A 16,586-nucleotide genomic window follows, 5' to 3' on the forward strand; every position below is an offset into this window, starting at 1 on the left:
CAGAGCCATTGTGGCTTATAGCCGTTGACATCCTTCATGGATTTGTCTAACCCCCTTTTAAAGCCACCCAGGTTGGTGGCCATCACTACATCCTGTGGGAGCGAATTCCATGATTTAACCATATGAAGAAGTACTTTCTTTTGTTCTTGCTATCCCTGTAGAAATCCTCCAAATCGCCACTTTCAATACAGGAAGCACAGAAAGCAATGTGTTCCAACGAGGCAGCATTGCACCCAGTCTAGGGGTGAGGCCTACTGAAGTCCAGCCACTGTAGTCACCAAAAACCATCCCCAAAGAGGACAAACTGAGAGGTGGGGTTTCCACATTCCACAAGATGCACTGCTGTTTGACAGTCAAGTTGGCACTGGAGGGGAGACTGAAATTGAGCTGATGGCCCACGAACATCTGCGTAGTCAAAATATGGAGTGCTGGATGCATTTGCCAACTAGGAAACACTATAGCTTTGGGAAAGAGCTGTAGTGCATTTGCCTTGCGTGTCCCAGGTTCAATCCCCACCATCTCCAGACGGGGTGGTAATGGTCCCAGTCTGAAGCCCTGGAATGCTGCTATCAGAGGAGACAATCCTGAGCTAGGTAGACCTATGGTCTGACCCAGGACAAGGCAGGTTCCTATGTCACTTCTGGTACTGGAATTAATTGCAGCCTGAAATTCTTTTGTTGCAACTGTGGGGTAGAAACAGAAATTCTATTCTTGGTTGAGCTGAGTTTTAGCCTTGGCGTTCTTTCACCCTCCCCAGCCATTTGATTCCAGCCGGGCACCAAGCTATTCTATGAACTCAGCATATTATTTTCCTCACCTAAGTGTGCAATGCTGGTGCAAATCCCAGCTGATCTGAAATTTCTCCATTGGCAGATTCAAAGCAGACTGCCTTATCCATCTGAAACAGCAACGGGGATTTACATAGAGTAAAACTGCCTCCTAGCTACTTTAAATCCCTCTTGGCATATTACCTCAGAATTTTGCCTTCCTCTAACCAGTTCTGATATAGCACTGTCATTAAGTCAGATAGCTCTAATCCTTCAATTTTTATATACCTTTGATTCCCCATTCACTTGCATCTTGTATCTTCTTTGCAGTGGATTTAGCCTTCAAGTCCCTAGCCCCCATATCTCATTTTTGATGTTCCTCTTCTCCTCATTGCTTAATCCTAGTAATTCCAAGGCACTCTCTTCTCTCTCTCTTCCTCACAGCACAATGCATAAACACAATTTCCCTCACACGCTCCCGTGGGGTCTATAACAGGAAATATGCACTGTCCTTCCAACTATTACTTATAATATATATTCATTTGTCACTTATGCAGAGTGATCAGTAATTAAAAAACAGCATGAGTGCTACATGTCAAAATATTTCCCTTTTCTATTTTCATGCTGAAATTGGGAGTCTGAAGTGGGAGGATCCTGGGAGATTGCAGGGGATGCCTCTGCAAGAAGAAACATGTTATTTGCAATCTTTGCCGTTGTGGAAACGGCTGCTGCAATTTTTCATGAAGTTCAGAACCTGAAGTGCTTGTAAGAGTAGATCACTCACATCAGCAGTTGCTTAGTCACACTGGTTATCCAACTGCAGTAACTTTTAGGAGAGAAGTGAGGAACCTGTGGCCCTCTAGATGCTGTTGGCCTCTCAACTCCCATCATCCCTGACCATCGGCCACAAGGGACTGACAGGACTGCAGTTGAAGTCCAACAAGGGCCACAGGTCCCTCACCCTTGGTTTAGAACCTTAGTGTGGTGTCACACACACACACCGAAGTCCAGCAGCAATCCAGACAGAAACATGAGATGCCAGAGGTACCAGCCAAGGAGTCAGATCAGGTTCAAGGATCTGAGCCAGCTGCTGGAGATGTGGAGACCAGTAGGGATGTAGCTGACAGTCCACAAACAAAAACCTCCCACAGAACCAGGACCTGTAGAGTTCTCTGAGCCTGAGGAGTCCACTACCTCATCATTCCAGTGGCACACACCAGGCAGGTGGCCATGGAACATAGGAGGATTGCCCATCTTCAGACCAGAGGATTGGCTCTTTAAGGAACGAAGAGTTCTCTCAAGGGGGTCAGAGAAAGTTGCTCACTGAGAGCTATCCGTGGTACTGAAACAACTCCTAACCCTCATTCAGTGGTGTAGCGTGGGTTGTCAGCACCCGGGGCAAGGCAAGTAATTTGCGCCCCCTAACCCTGGATTTGCGCCCCCTAACCCTATCCCTATCCCTAACCCCCAGATGTTGTGCCCGGTGCGGCCGGCCCCCCCTGCACCCCCCACGCTACGCCACTGCCCTCATTGCTCCATGGTATCTGACACCAGACAGACATGATGCTTAGCGCTTAAACCAGACCTGGAATGAAGAAGAACTTGTGCTAATCGTACCAAACAATTGTAGACAGGAATGATCTGTACAATCTCCTGCCTGCCTCTGAAAGCCAAACTACCCGAGAGGAACTTCATCACCAATGCAGGCGTAGTAGTAGGCAAAAAGCATCTTCCTCAAAAGTGAAGTCATGGCCTGAGGGACCTGAGCTGTGCTAGCCACCCTCGCTGTTCGGCATGTGGCACATGCCAGGTCCCAAGAGCACAAACCCAAGTTGGTCAACAATAGGAGGAAGCTAGTGGTGGAGGGTGCTTGCCATGTTAAATTCAGCTTACCTTCCCACACAACCTACCCAAAAGGTGACACAGCCTGCTTAAACCCAGCCAACCAGAAGCCAGTTGCATTGAGAGTAGAGTAGGCAAGTGCCCTCAAAGGTCAAACAGATAATTCCTACTGAACACCATATGGCAAAAAGCACCCTGCTGGAAGGGTGAGAGGGCAGGATGCTGAAAGAATAGAAAAGGAAGTGCTTGGGTGAGGTCTCTCCTCTATATGGGAGGCTTGCTTTAAGGAAAGAATCTTCCTAAAAGTGAAGTAAATTCACCTCCAACTAAAGGCTAGGAATGGCAAGATCCTAAACTTATAGGAAAGTAGATCATTCTTTGAGGTATTTTCTGACTTAAAGGCTCCAGAAACTGAACAGCGCTATTTGTCAAGTGAAGCAGTTTACACACACGTGCACACACAGGTTTTTGGTGATAACCGTAGCTTAACAGGGTTAGATCCTCCACAGGAATGGAAAGGGGAATGCTTGCATTCTAGTTGCCATGGAGGCATCAACCAGGTGCTGCTGTCCCTAGTGTGAACTTCCCAGGGACATGAGATGGGTGGTCAAGTGGCAATTGCAACAGTAGCAGTTATTTTCTGTATTTTTCCTCTCCTGGAGAAAAACAGTACCTTGCTTTGTGTGGTGATAGAAGATGACAGTCATCCAATACTTTCCCTTCCAACTTAAACCTAATATAGCCCTTCCCCCCCCCCCCCAGTCTTCAAATCACACTATAGTTAGCATGAATTTGAGGAAAGTGCTGACTAAGTCCTGTTGTGGTGCAGGCAGGGCAGAGGATCATTTCACACACCTTATTTTTCTGCAAGCCTTGAGGGCAGCTTAGGTAAATGGCCTCTTCAGCTTCAGAAAAATTGCTAGTAGTACTGCGTTAATATATATGTCAAAGGAGAAGGTTGAGAACATGAGATCAAAGACCATTTGAAGGACTCCTCCCAGAGGGCTCCCATTTATACAAAAACAAATTAATAACAACAACAACAACAACAACATTTTATTATTTATACCCATCTGGCTGGGTTTCCCCACTCTGGGCAGCTTCCAACAGAATATTAAAACAGGATAAAACATCAAACGTTAAAAACTTCCCTAAACAGGGCTGCCTTCAAAAAGTCCTTGACATCTGATGGGAGGGTGTTCCACAGGGTGGGTGCCACTAGCAAGAAGGCCCTCTGCCTGGTTCCCTGTAGCTTTGCTTCTCACAGTGAGGGAACTGCCAGAAGGCCCTTGGCGCTGGACCTCAGTGTCCAGGCTGAACAATGGGGGTGGAGAAGCTCCTTCAGGTATACAGGACCGAGGCCATTAAAGAATAAGCCAACTTTCCCCAACCATCCAGATGTTTTGGACTTCAGCTCCCATCAACTCTAGGCAGCTGATGTTGAGCAAAACATATCGATGGCACCAGGCTGAGGAAGGCTGAACTAGGCTAAGATTATTCTTTACTGAGCCAGGAAAACATTTTTACATTCTTTGCCATAATGATAATGATGATGATGATAATTCAGAAATAGTTTTAGGTTCTCCTTTCATATAAATTCATCCATGAATCCATCCACTTACAGCAAAGTCCTCTCAAGTTCTACTCAGAAGCCCCAATGAGTTCAAGGTAAGTGAGTTCGAAAGAGTTAAGACCGTGTGACACCCTACAGATGTTGTTGGACTCTAATTCCCATCAGCCCCAGCCAACATAGACGTTGGTCAAGCACAACTGGAGTTAGAATCCAAAAACAATGAGATGGCATCATGTTGACTATCTCTGCAGTATAGGATTGCAGCCTCCATTTAACGGACCTAACTTCTACATAAATATCCATAAGCCTCTACAGCAAATAACACAAACATGACATTAATCTTAAGGGACTTAAAACGCAAGCAGTTTTTATTGGTGGGCGTGAGTTCACAGTATCCAGTGTTCTTTGGGCCAAGCCCCACAAACTGTTTATCTGCTCCTAAGCAGATTAATTACTCATACTTACAACATACACACATATCATTTTAAAATACAATTTGTCCCAAATCCTTTGCCATTTTTTTTATAGTTCCCCTGAACTCCCTCAAAATTACAAAGTTCTTCCTGGAAATGAGAGGCCAAGATTTGTTCTGTGGCCTTTTCTGCCAGATGGCACAAAAGCAGGCTTCTTTCTGGCATGGCCCTCAGATCTCTTATTTTTATGAGTTTTATTGAAGGAAAGTGAAAGCCCTGGGCCATTTGGATCCGAGAAATAATACTCAAATGAGCAAAGCAATCAGTATAGCTTAGATTTCAAGGACAAGTGACAGTCATGAAAAATCAATTGATGTTCCCTCTTACTGCTTGTTTAATAAAATATTTCGCATCCTCCCCGTGTTGTTTCAAATTTGCCCATCTTCTGCCATGCTCACAGTGACAGACATGGAAATAAGCAACAGGAGCACAGAATGTCGCCCTGTACCAAGTTACACCATTGGTCCATCTAGATCAGCACTGTTTGTGCTGACTGGCAGCAGCTCTCTAGGTTTTCTGACGGGGGTATTTCCCAGCCCCATCTGGAGATGCTGGAGACTGAATCTGGGACCTTCTGCATTCAAAGCAGGTGCTCTTCCACTGGGCCCCAATACAACCCAATTCACTTCAAATGAAAGCTCTTTAACCTTTGCAGCATGTGCCTTGGGAGAGGGCATGATTCTACATACAGCAACACAACAAGAATCTGGGGGGAATGAAGAGATTACTGTCTTAAAGGTTTTCTGACCAGTCATGACTCTTTGACAGGTTGATGTGGGGGTAGTCAATGCTGGGCTACAGCTGTTGGCCATGCTTGCTGGGGTTGATGAGAGTTGGACTCCAGCAACATCTGGAGAACATTTGCTTTCCCTGGTTTTATGACTCTATACAGCACATCAACAGTCCACAGCGTGGAAATAAAGATTCAGCATATGTATCTTACAAGTGGGGGGCCTGTGACCCTCTAGATGTTGTTGGACTCCGGTTCCCATCAGCTTCAGCCAGCATGGTCAATGGCCAAGGATGATGGGAGCTGGAACCCCAATAGCATCTGGAGGATCATGCATTCCTCCTCCCAGTATATATGATGCTGCCCAATATTAACACGCATTTTCAACTGCACCAGAACCTGAAATATAACCCTCTTCATACAGATTCATACTGTGTTTGTGTAAAGAAAAATTGTGCTTGACAATGGTAGCCTAATGAAACCCAGCACTTCTATCAGGATATATAGTTAAACAAGATTATTGATTCAGATTCATGTGTAAGTTCCACTTTCAGCACTGAAGAGAATTTCCTGCTATGTTTAAAGCAAGCAATTAGTTTAGTTTCTGCTTTAAAAAAACAACAATTATTCTTCGTAGATGAACAAGTACTAATGTACAAATTAATGCTCTCACAGTCACATATAACTTTAAAATCTATCTCCTGAAGTATTTCTAATGCGACATTGAACGTATTGAATCAGATAATCCAAACCTTTTAAAAAATGTAATGTAGAATGCATTAAGTAGTGGTAAAGCTCCTACACAGGGACTGTACTCTTTCCAGCTATACATAAAAAGGAATCCATGGGGAAACCGCCCCGTGTCAACAGTTTAATTACCAGAGAGAAGTCTTGTTCTATCCTGACATAGTGCCTGATGTGTTAACTTGGGGGCAAGTGATTTCAAAACATTGGCTTCCCATATGAAACCTGAAATAGAACAGTCCCCGCAAGGGGATTTCTGCTATCTCATTATGGAAAGATAAAATAGCCTTTACTGAAGGCTAGGCTGCATTACAGAACTTTGCTGGTAATAATAGGAAAGGTTAAAACCAACAGCTTGGTCTTCTTGACTTTTGATTGCGAGAAAGCAACCTGCAGGTGCCTTTAATAAAGGCCCGCTATGACCATGATCTCACACACTGCACAATGAGGTTTCCAGAGGGCAGAGTTCCTCTGCTTCCCCCATCCCCCGGTATGCCAACAAAGTATGCGAATTGGATATCTGATACACACACATACTGAATACAGGAGCTGTGGTGGTCTCCATGCTGATTTCCGCTAGTCCAATGGCAGACAGAAGTCTGTTACAGTTGATGCAGTTGCTAAAACCTCAAACAGGAACTGGAATGCACAAACCTAGAACCATTTGGTGCATTTTCCATTTCTCCCTCCCCTCCCCCTCCTGGTTAAATGCTACAGCTACTTTAGCACAGCAAGGCCACCTGGATGCAGCTCCAGAATGTCTACTGAGAAGTAAGTCCTACTAAAGCCAATGGGACCTACTTTAGTTTAAGTGAGCAAAGGATTGCAGGCCCATTTTATATATCACCACTTTCATGGTCATAAGGAAAAGTGCCGTTATAATATGCCCATCAATCCATTTGAACTTCTACTGTTTTCTTTATCAACTAGTAGGATATTATACTGTCATTTCTGTTAAAATGTGTGCTAAAACATTTCCAACATAGCCCCTTCTTTGGAAATTGAAGGAAGAGAAAATGTTTTTCGTTGAGTGGCTTATACTGGCTACATGGGACTATTTTGGAACCTTCAACTTGAAGACAAATCCTTTCCATTGGCCGACTCTGGGCAGCATTCAACTAAATAGCTGTTCAGCTGCAAGCTTTAGTGCTACTGCGACAGGATCCCCCTCATGCCCTCTCCTAGTGCATGCCCTGTGCCACCCCCAAATCTGCTCTGGTAGGCTGGAGGAACCCCAAGAACAGATGTAGGGAGGGGGAGGGGGAGGAGAAGTGGAGAATATTCCATTGTGTAAGGAGAAATCCTGGCACTGACAGAATGTTTTGCTTAGCACTATATTGAATACAGTCCAATGTCAAAGTGATTTATGCCAATTAGGTTCCAATGAAGTCAGTCAAAAACTGCAGTTAGCTTGGTTGTGGCTGTCTACTGTTAAAAAAAGCAAACCAAAATACCAGTTCTACAACAGACTCTTACAAAGGTGAATCTAATTCAACCTATATTCCTCACAGTGATATCATACGTTTCCTTTTAAATTTACAGGTAGCGTACCCAAGTACAGACAAAAACAACAGAAAACCGTTAATCTTATAGTACAAAACCTGAAGAATCCATTTGTAAAATAGGTCTGCAGTCCTATGCACACTTACCTAGGAGTAAGTCTCATTGAACTCACTGAGGTTTACTTCAAGGTAGACATGTATAGGATTATGCAGCAAGTTATTTTTTGAAAACATGTAAACAGTCATCCAGCTCAGAAGCTGGCACAGAAGTAATGAATGCCTCTGAATGTCTTACTTTTCTGTAAACAATCATATTTGGAGAGCTCTCCTCTTGATCAGCTGTTTCCATGTCACTGGATCCCTGGGCCATTATGAACTGCCTTCTTTTCACCCAGGCTGTAAAAGGGAAGAACATTATTCAATGGGTCACCCAGAGGAAGAAAGACAGGAAGATACATTCAAAATCAAATAATAAGCATAGATATAGAAGATGAAAAGTGTGCTCAGGAATTTTATCCCATTATATAATGCCTGAAAGGCATGAGATACAGAAATATTTTTATCACACTGATGAAATAACAGACTGGCAAACTTGAGTCTAAACATATGCTTACTGCCTTGCCAAGGGGCAAAAAGAATTTTGTTTTCTTTGGATGAGAGATCAGGTGAGACAAGGGTGTGTTTGTAGTATTTTGCTTAGTAATTTGCTTAGAAGCAAGTAATGTTGAACTTAAGCTTGGTGCTGTTGCCTGGGGCTGATGGGAGCTGCCGGGCAACAAGTTGGGGAAGGCTTGATTAGTCTTGTTAAGAACAGAAGACCAGGGCTGCAGAATTAGGCCAATGTTCATCCTGCTCTTACAGTTGCCAACCAGATGCATGTAGGAACCCTGCAAGCAGAACATGCGATGGACTCTGATAATGGGACGCCATTAACAGAACCTCCTCAGGTGATCTTAAACACAGAAGTCAACATGGCAGCATATGTGACGTTTCTCCATTTCTCCTACAAAAACATCCCTGCCAATCAAAAGCTCCCTTGCCCATACCACACCTACTGTAAGTGAGTAAAATGATGGCAATCTGTATGAAAGTATAGAACCAAAAATATGCATCTTGGGTCTTAAGAGAGCCAAAGAATGAGGCTGTAGAGCAAAAGAATAATCGCCACCAACTTGAGGAGCCTCATATCCATCAGTACAGAAGTCCAGGCATCCAGTAGCCACTGGCATCTAAGAGATTAGGTTTTTCCTCCTAAGGAGAGATCTTGCTGGCTCCAAAGTTTTGCAGAAATGATTGTGCCATTGCTCATTCACTTGCCTCTACTTGGTCAACAGTTCTTAAGGTAAACCCAGTGTCCTGACCCATCACTATGTAATTACATTAATGCTTAGCCAGAAACGGTTTCACTTTGAAGCTTTGTATTAATACATTTTCTTTGACTTGCATAGGGGTGGTGGAGGAGTGCCTGGGTCCATATTCATTTACTTAGCCATGGATGCTACTTCTACTGAAAGTCACAATCAGGAAGTTAATTCTTTTTCCAGGAGTTGACAATACAACTCCATCATGACTGCATGCCTAATTAGAATGGAGAGAAGAGGAGAAAGGGAACATTTGCCATTACTTTTGCTAATAGACAATACATTAGAAAAAGCATCAGACCATGCAAAAATAAAGTCAATATTGGCAGAGTCTAAATAGTTTCATCATCATTTAGCAAGGAGATTCAAAGAACACAATCTGTTATTTTATGCCAGTGGACTGAGAGGCATCAACAAACTGCTATGCATCAAGCGTATAATAAAAATGTATTTTTAGGGGCTTAATACCCAACCAGTTTAGAACATTTCACAGTTAATGGCCATGATGAATTCCACATCTAAAAACAGAGGCCATTAAAATAAAGACATTAATATAGTAGACGACAGTGGATGAGATTGGAAGTGTGTGCAGAGTTTTTATTCAAACACACTGACCCAACTTTAGTGAAACGAGCTACCCCAGAACGTAGATGAAGATACACATTAACAATGCAGTTCTAAACTAGAAGTGTGTCCCAATGAGTTCAGTGGGGCTTACTCCCAAGTAGGTATGCATAGGATTGTAGTGCAAGATGCACAACCGATAGAACATAATGCAATGCGTGCAGACAACAGCATATTCAAATGTGCATTTATTTGTCTGTAGTTCCTGATAAAGCAAGTAATATCTGCTTCTATGCCTGCACCTCCTTTTCTGGATCAGGGTGAAAAAACGGGACATAGTTTAAGATACCTTAAACCAGTGCTGAGCTAAAAAACAGAGAAGTGAACTAAAGCCCCATTTCTGGGATTGGCAGAAATGTATGGCCTGGAATAAGTCACTGTCTTTTAGCATCTGTTAAATGGGTTTCTACTATTTAGGATAACAGTACTGCAAAGATTAATACAATCAATATTGTTGAGCACTTTGCAAATTAAGAGAAGAACTACACAAGATCAGCAGTCAGCAAAAAGGAAGCACTGTGCTGATAGTGTCACAGGTCGAATCCTGTGCATGCTTCTTCCTTTGAAATAGCAGGAAAGTAAACAAGTGTTATCAGATCCCAGCAAGAGCAACATGTGAGTGAAAGCAGATGTACATGGAAGTTTTCCCTGCTGGACAATGAACAGCACACATGCAGGTGAATTGTATAGGTGCTGTTCCTAAAGCTGGTTCACTATAACCAGTGCTTGGAGCAAGGCACACAGTTACCAATCCCATGTTGGGAAGAGCATGCACAGCTCCAAGCATTGATTATAACATTTCACAGGTGAAAATAGGGACCTAGTCATAATCAAATCCTTATTTTCCCATTCCAAGGATCACGGACAAGATCCCCCAGCCCAACCATCACCACACTGCTTTGCTTCACCTTCTGGTGTAAGCTAATGACCACAAAAGTACACATTCCTCAGCGTATGGTTTCCCCATATATCCCTCATCTCACATATCCCTCTGCCCTTCCAGTGAAGTGAATGGAAAAGCTGTTGTACGTGGAATGAATAGGACATCACTAAATTGAAGTAGTGCAGGGTTAGAGCCTTGTCCTTAAATAAATCCCCTCTTTATAACGCTCAAGACGTTGCTATGGCAGGATATTGCTTCACCAATAATCAATTTTGCATAAAACCTGTGGCTTATCTTTCATCTTATTCCTTAATCTTCTATTTATGACATCAAATTCTGTTGCTAGGGAGATGCTTACGCAGATCATTACGACTTTAGGTAGCAAGACAAATGGCTAGTTCTTTTGCACACACCCCCCTCCCGAAATTAAACACACACACCACTACAGTTCTGTGCTATCAAGGCAAAACTGATTCCCAAAGGGAAGGTTGGTCATCAGTTACAGTATAAAGCTGCATAATAATGCTTATTCATGACTAAGATGAACTATTCCACTGGAAAGGCACATACCTAATTCCCAAACCCTGATGCAATTTTTTATCTGACATGACAACTTGTCACTTTAAAACAGGGCTTGAACAACGACTGATGTCGTGATTCAGATATTCTTGCAAAGATTTCTTGGCAGCAAGGAACTATGAATATTAGCTTTATGGGGGGTCTATTCAGAGTATCAATTTAAGGCCTAACAAACGTACAGCTGCGTATTTGTTGTGCGGATCATCCAGACATCTTCCTACCAGAGAGCATGGCTGACTCAGGGATGAACTGCAATATATATTTGCTGTTGGTAAAATTAGTTAATTGTTGCCTCACCTACAGGACCATCACCATTTGAAGCAGGGTGTCAAACTGAAATTGAACCTGTATGTACAAACTGAGCTGGGGGCAAAACAGGATTGAACCAGGAGGAGGAGGAGGAGGAGGAGGAGGAGGAGGAGGAGGAGGAGAAGTATAAGTTGTTGTTGTTCAGTAATCAGATGCTCAAGAGGCTCCTTTGAAGGTGGTGAAGGACTTCTCCAGGCCGGGAGAGGCAGGCAAGAGATATGCTGTATCATTGTACTTGAGGATTGCTAGTTCTCAAATCTAATGGAAGACAGAAGTGCCTGGCATGCTCTGGTCCATGGGGTCACGAAGAATCGGACACGACTAAACGACTAAACAACAACAAAAGTTCTCAAATCTCATGTATTTTGTCTGAGAGTGCGAAGTGCTTCCCTCAAATGAAGACAAAGAAAAGGTGAATCTAACTAAACTGTAGGCCATGGGTCAAAAGGCAGCAGTCCTTCATATGTTGTTGGACTACAACTCCCCTTATTAATCCCTGAACTTTGGCCACACACTGGCTATTGGTGATAGGTGCTGGGAGTCCAAAACATCTGGATTCCAAATGGCAAACTGGGTGTCACTGAATTTTCATGCCTTGAGTTACTTCTCAGAGTATGAGATTTCCTTCATCAAAGCAAGTTCCACAAGTGAACCGCCCTGAAACCTGAGGGTATAGGGCAGTAAGTAAGTAACTCAATCAATCAATCAATCAAATAAAATAAATACAGGTCAACAGTGGAGACCCCTGCTCTAACTACTCCCACATGTTCCAACTTGTGTTTTATTCCTTATTAGAAAAGTTTACATTTTTATTTGCAAATTTAGCAAGAAAAGGAGAACGGAAAAAGAGAAAAATTAAAATTAAATAAGAAAAAAGAATAAGGGGGAAAATAGTAATGATACAAATTATATACAAATAATAATTAACAGACCACCAACAGTACCTGAATCTTAAATTAAGCCCTCCAGATACTGAAATAGGTAGCCATACAAAATTGATATCAATATGAGATATGACTGAATATAGCCGGGGAAATGAGGTCCTCAGACCACTGAGTACTTATAATCTCTTAGCCACCATAAGGGCTCACAAACCCCACTTTTGTTGTCCACTTGTTAGTCCCCATACTACAGGGATATAATTTCAGAATATATGAACATCTGCCATAGCAAGGGCTTCACCAATACAAAGCTGATGCAAGGAACAAATTCAGACTAAAAGGAATATATCAGTGGACAAGCCCACATCAGATGCCTCAAATAGGCATTCTCAGCATTACACCTCCAACATCTATGTATGTTAGTCTTCCTATACGAAAGTTGTGGAGCCCAACATACTCAGAATATCAATTTTGGCTGAATCAATATCCATTTCAGTTCCAAGAAAACATTCTGCATAGATTCAAAAGCAATTTCCCATTGTTTAGGCTGCACAATACCTTCTAATTCCCTAAATTCTAATTGAGTTTATAGTAAACTAAATAGTTGAATATGGAAATCCAATGAAGCTAAAATCATCAGTAAAGACATCACAATAGTAACAACCAAAGGCATCTGGGACTAAAAGTGAAGGACAAAAACATGTGCTTTTAATTGGCGGCAAAAGCACTCCAAAATAGGTGACCACCTAAATTCTTACAATAACCCTATGAAGCAGGTTGGTTTGAAGGATTAGGATTGGCCCAAGGTCAGCTTCCCAATGAACTTTCTGGCCAAGTCTGGGTCTTCCCACGCAGAGACCAGCTCTAGTCTACATTGAATACACCCCACTGGCTCTTGCAGATTCTGAAAGCTTTCATGTAGGAGGCTTAGATTGCCTTTGGGCTGCTTTTGCGCTATTTATGCAGATGTCTGATCTTTCTTCATGTGGAAGAGAAAGCGGAGGAAAGACATTTAGAACAAGTAGTGGTATTCTGGCTAAAGTTACAGTTATATCAGAAATCTGCTTTAGGTCTCATGTATGAAAATGCCCTTCACTCCTTGGATGGGTGGGGGAGGCAAAATTAGGTCTCCCTTGCCCTGCTATACCCTCCATGAATCCCTTCCATCTTATAACCTCTGCAGGATAACCTTGGAAGTCCCAGCTGAAAGGCAATAGTATACTCCCCACCCCAGTTCACAGGTAAAAAGGATAGGTAGAGGAAGGAATGACCTTGTCAAGGAGGGGAACATGTATTTTAACATTTGTTTTAAACTGATTTCAATATTTTATCTTTTAATCTTTGTAACACACCCTGGGACCTCATGGGGATGGGCTGGTAAGAACCCTATCATCCATCTATCTATCTATCTATCTATCTATCTATCTATCTATTTGCATGTTTTTAAAGGCTTCTCCAGACTCACTTGATACAAGCCATTTCCAGCTCCTGTGTATCACAGATTTTGTTGTTGCTGCTGCTGCTGCCGACCACTTTCCCCCTTTCCCCTGAACCCATATCCTCCAGCCTTTGAAAGGACAGCCTTTAAAAGCCATGATATTCCACCCTCCACATTCATCTACAACCTGTGAACAGCATGGTATTGTTCTGAAATGGGACTTGTAGGATTATGCTGCAAAAGCAAAATTTAAAAAAATGGGATACCCGAGTTCCCTTCCCACCTTATAAAATTATCCTTTCCAGAGAAGTATTTCTCAAATTCAGCAGTGCAATTTCAAGATAACTATTTAGAGGAAGAGAGTACTATGATTCCCTAATGATGCTGAACGTGACTCCTTGTACGCAAGTCCCACTGGCTTCAATGGAAATTAAGTGCATACAAGTGTGCTTGGTACTGCACACCTAAGGATTTCTCTTTAGTCATAGCTCTGCCTTGTTGTATTTGGTTGTGCTTATTTGTTGGTTTTGAACTGCACTTGTATGCTGTGTGAGTTAATTTCACAGACACTTTTATACAGCAACCTGGTATCTTTTGAGGGTGGGCAGTCAAGAAATAATTAATTAAAATAAATAAAAGCATACACCTGCATTGTTAGGTTATATAATTTCTTTTAATGAGATTAGGGAAATAATGGTGAAGTGCTCAGGCTGCATCCTTTGAATAAACTTGAAGTGGATTCTACTAAAAATGGAGAGACTTAGCAACCCGCCCTGCACAACATGGAAGCCCGCATCAAGAACGCAGCCCATGCCAGCAATGCACTGGGGGAGGGGGGGTTCTGCTGATTAATTGACAACCCTGCTCTTCTAGCAGTCTCATCGTGACCTGCAAAAACAGAAGGTTTATCAAAGTCTCAGAGAGCAGGCTTCAAGCTGTGCAAGCCTGTTCTGTGCTTAGGATAAGGAAACACAGCTATTGACAGGACCGCTGCTTCCTAAGAAAAAAATCCAGCAGGCAACATGTTCAACCAACTCAACAAGCAATCAAAGCTGAGCTTTCCTTTCCTTCCAAAGCCCACCTGGGCACACTCAACTCCCATCCAGGGAGCTTTAATTTTAAGGGACCACAGCCTTAAGGCTTTTGCTAGCACTTCTAATCCCCATTGTCCAGAAACATGGGGTACCTAAGACTGCTCCACAGCTGCTTTCACACAGAGCTGGCGGGGACTTGTGTGGGACCAGCATGGCCATGCAATGCAGCTGTGAGAGCATGGCACACTCATGCGCTACTGGGAATATGGAAAGATGCCTGCAGTCAGCACTCTTCCTCTCTCTGTCACCAGCCAGGTCTTGCTAGTGGCATGGGGATGAAATCGGTCTCATATCCAAGCAAGAGCCTTTGGTTTTCTTTGGAAAGATGTGCAGATAAGTAATATGCAAGTTCTCAATCACATGGGGGCGGTAGTTCACAAAGCTCCCAGCACCATTAAACTACCGTTCCCAATATTCTGTTTCAGGGTGGGTGCTTTATATGTCTGATGGGTATGCAGCCACAACTCAAGTTATGCCATAGTACTTACTTGGCTTTAAGTGACTCTGTGCACACTATATCTCCAAAGCACATGCATGGCACACTTGTCCCCTCACAGAATTCTGGGCACTGTAGTTTATCAAGGCTGCTGGGAAATGGAACTCTGTGAGGGGTAAACTACACCTCCCAGAATTCTTTGAGCGAAAGAACATGCTCTAAATGTGATTTAAAGGTATAGTGTGTACACAGCCTAAATGGAAGTATGTGTGAGTAAGTATTGCTGTCTTTTTAGTTTGTTGTTGGGGGAGGAGACTATGCATCTACAACTCAAAGGCAAAGGCTACCCATAGATGAAACCTCTACCCCACTGAAAATTGGCTTCTTCCAGTTCCTATCGCCCCATTCACAACATGATGCATTCCACATTAAAAGGCCTTCTTGGGGACAGTTGTGAAAACCAGATTACAGTGCAACCCTAGCGTGGTTTTTTCCCCCCCAAATGAGTTTTTATTGGTTTATCATTATATATACATATAAACAAATACAAAGTATAATACATAAATTACATGTGTCATATCCAGTCCATGAATCATACATATATTACATAGTTGTTTTAAGCTCCACCGAGCCTTAGACTTCCCTCCACTCCTTTGGTAAGTATCAGATAAATTCTGGAATCACGTATTTTATCTCCTTTACTCCTTTACTTATTAGTCGTTCGCTGTTAGAGTTATTCCAGTCCTGCCAGTGTCGTCAAAGTTCTGCAATTAGTTCTTATATACGTCAAATATTTGTTCCAATTGTCATGAAATTTCTATTCATCCTGATCCCTTAATCTTCCTGTTATTTTAGCTAGCTCAGCATAGTTTATCATCTTGACTTGCCAGTCACTTATAGTAGGTATTACCTCCATTTTCCAGTTTTGTGCTAACATGGTTCTTGCGGCCGTTGTGGCATATAAAAATAGATTTTTATCTTCTTTTTTAATTTCTATGCCAGTTATTCCTAGCAGGAAGGCTTCAGGCTTTTTTGGAAAAGTATATTTCAAAAAAATTTTAAGCTCATTGTAAATCAGTTCCCAAAAGCCTTTCACCTTACTGCATGTCCACCACATATGGTAGAAGTCACCTTCTACCTCTCCGCATTTCCAGCATTTCTTATTCTTCAATCTATAAATCTTAGCTAATTTCACTGGCGTGAGATACCACCTATAAATCATTTCCCAAAAGTTCTCCCTCAATGCCGTACACGCCGTGAACTTCATATTAACATTCCTCAATTCACGCCACATTACAAAATCAATATTGTGACCAATATCCATGGCCCATTTGGTCATAGCCTCCTTCA

General features: G+C 42.5%; 1 protein-coding gene across 4 annotated transcripts in view; it reads right to left on the bottom strand.

Annotated features, from left to right (window-relative positions):
- Nucleotides 1-16,586, bottom strand: part of RGS6 (regulator of G protein signaling 6) — a 215,157-nt gene that overhangs the window by 196,028 nt on the left and 2,543 nt on the right. For all 4 annotated transcript variants that reach the window (XR_013842305.1, XR_013842306.1, XM_079990206.1 and 1 more), the window contains exon 2: nt 7,927-8,027. Coding sequence is in view for 2 of the 4 variants with exons in the window: in XM_079990206.1 (XP_079846332.1) it covers nt 7,927-8,001 (75 nt within the window). In the remaining 2 variants the exon portion in view is untranslated. The remainder of the gene's footprint in view (nt 1-7,926; nt 8,028-16,586) is intronic.

The sequence above is a fragment of the Podarcis cretensis genome (genome assembly GCF_951804945.1).
Source record: "Podarcis cretensis genome assembly, chromosome: 1".
NCBI classification, from domain to species: Eukaryota; Metazoa; Chordata; class Lepidosauria; order Squamata; family Lacertidae; genus Podarcis; species Podarcis cretensis.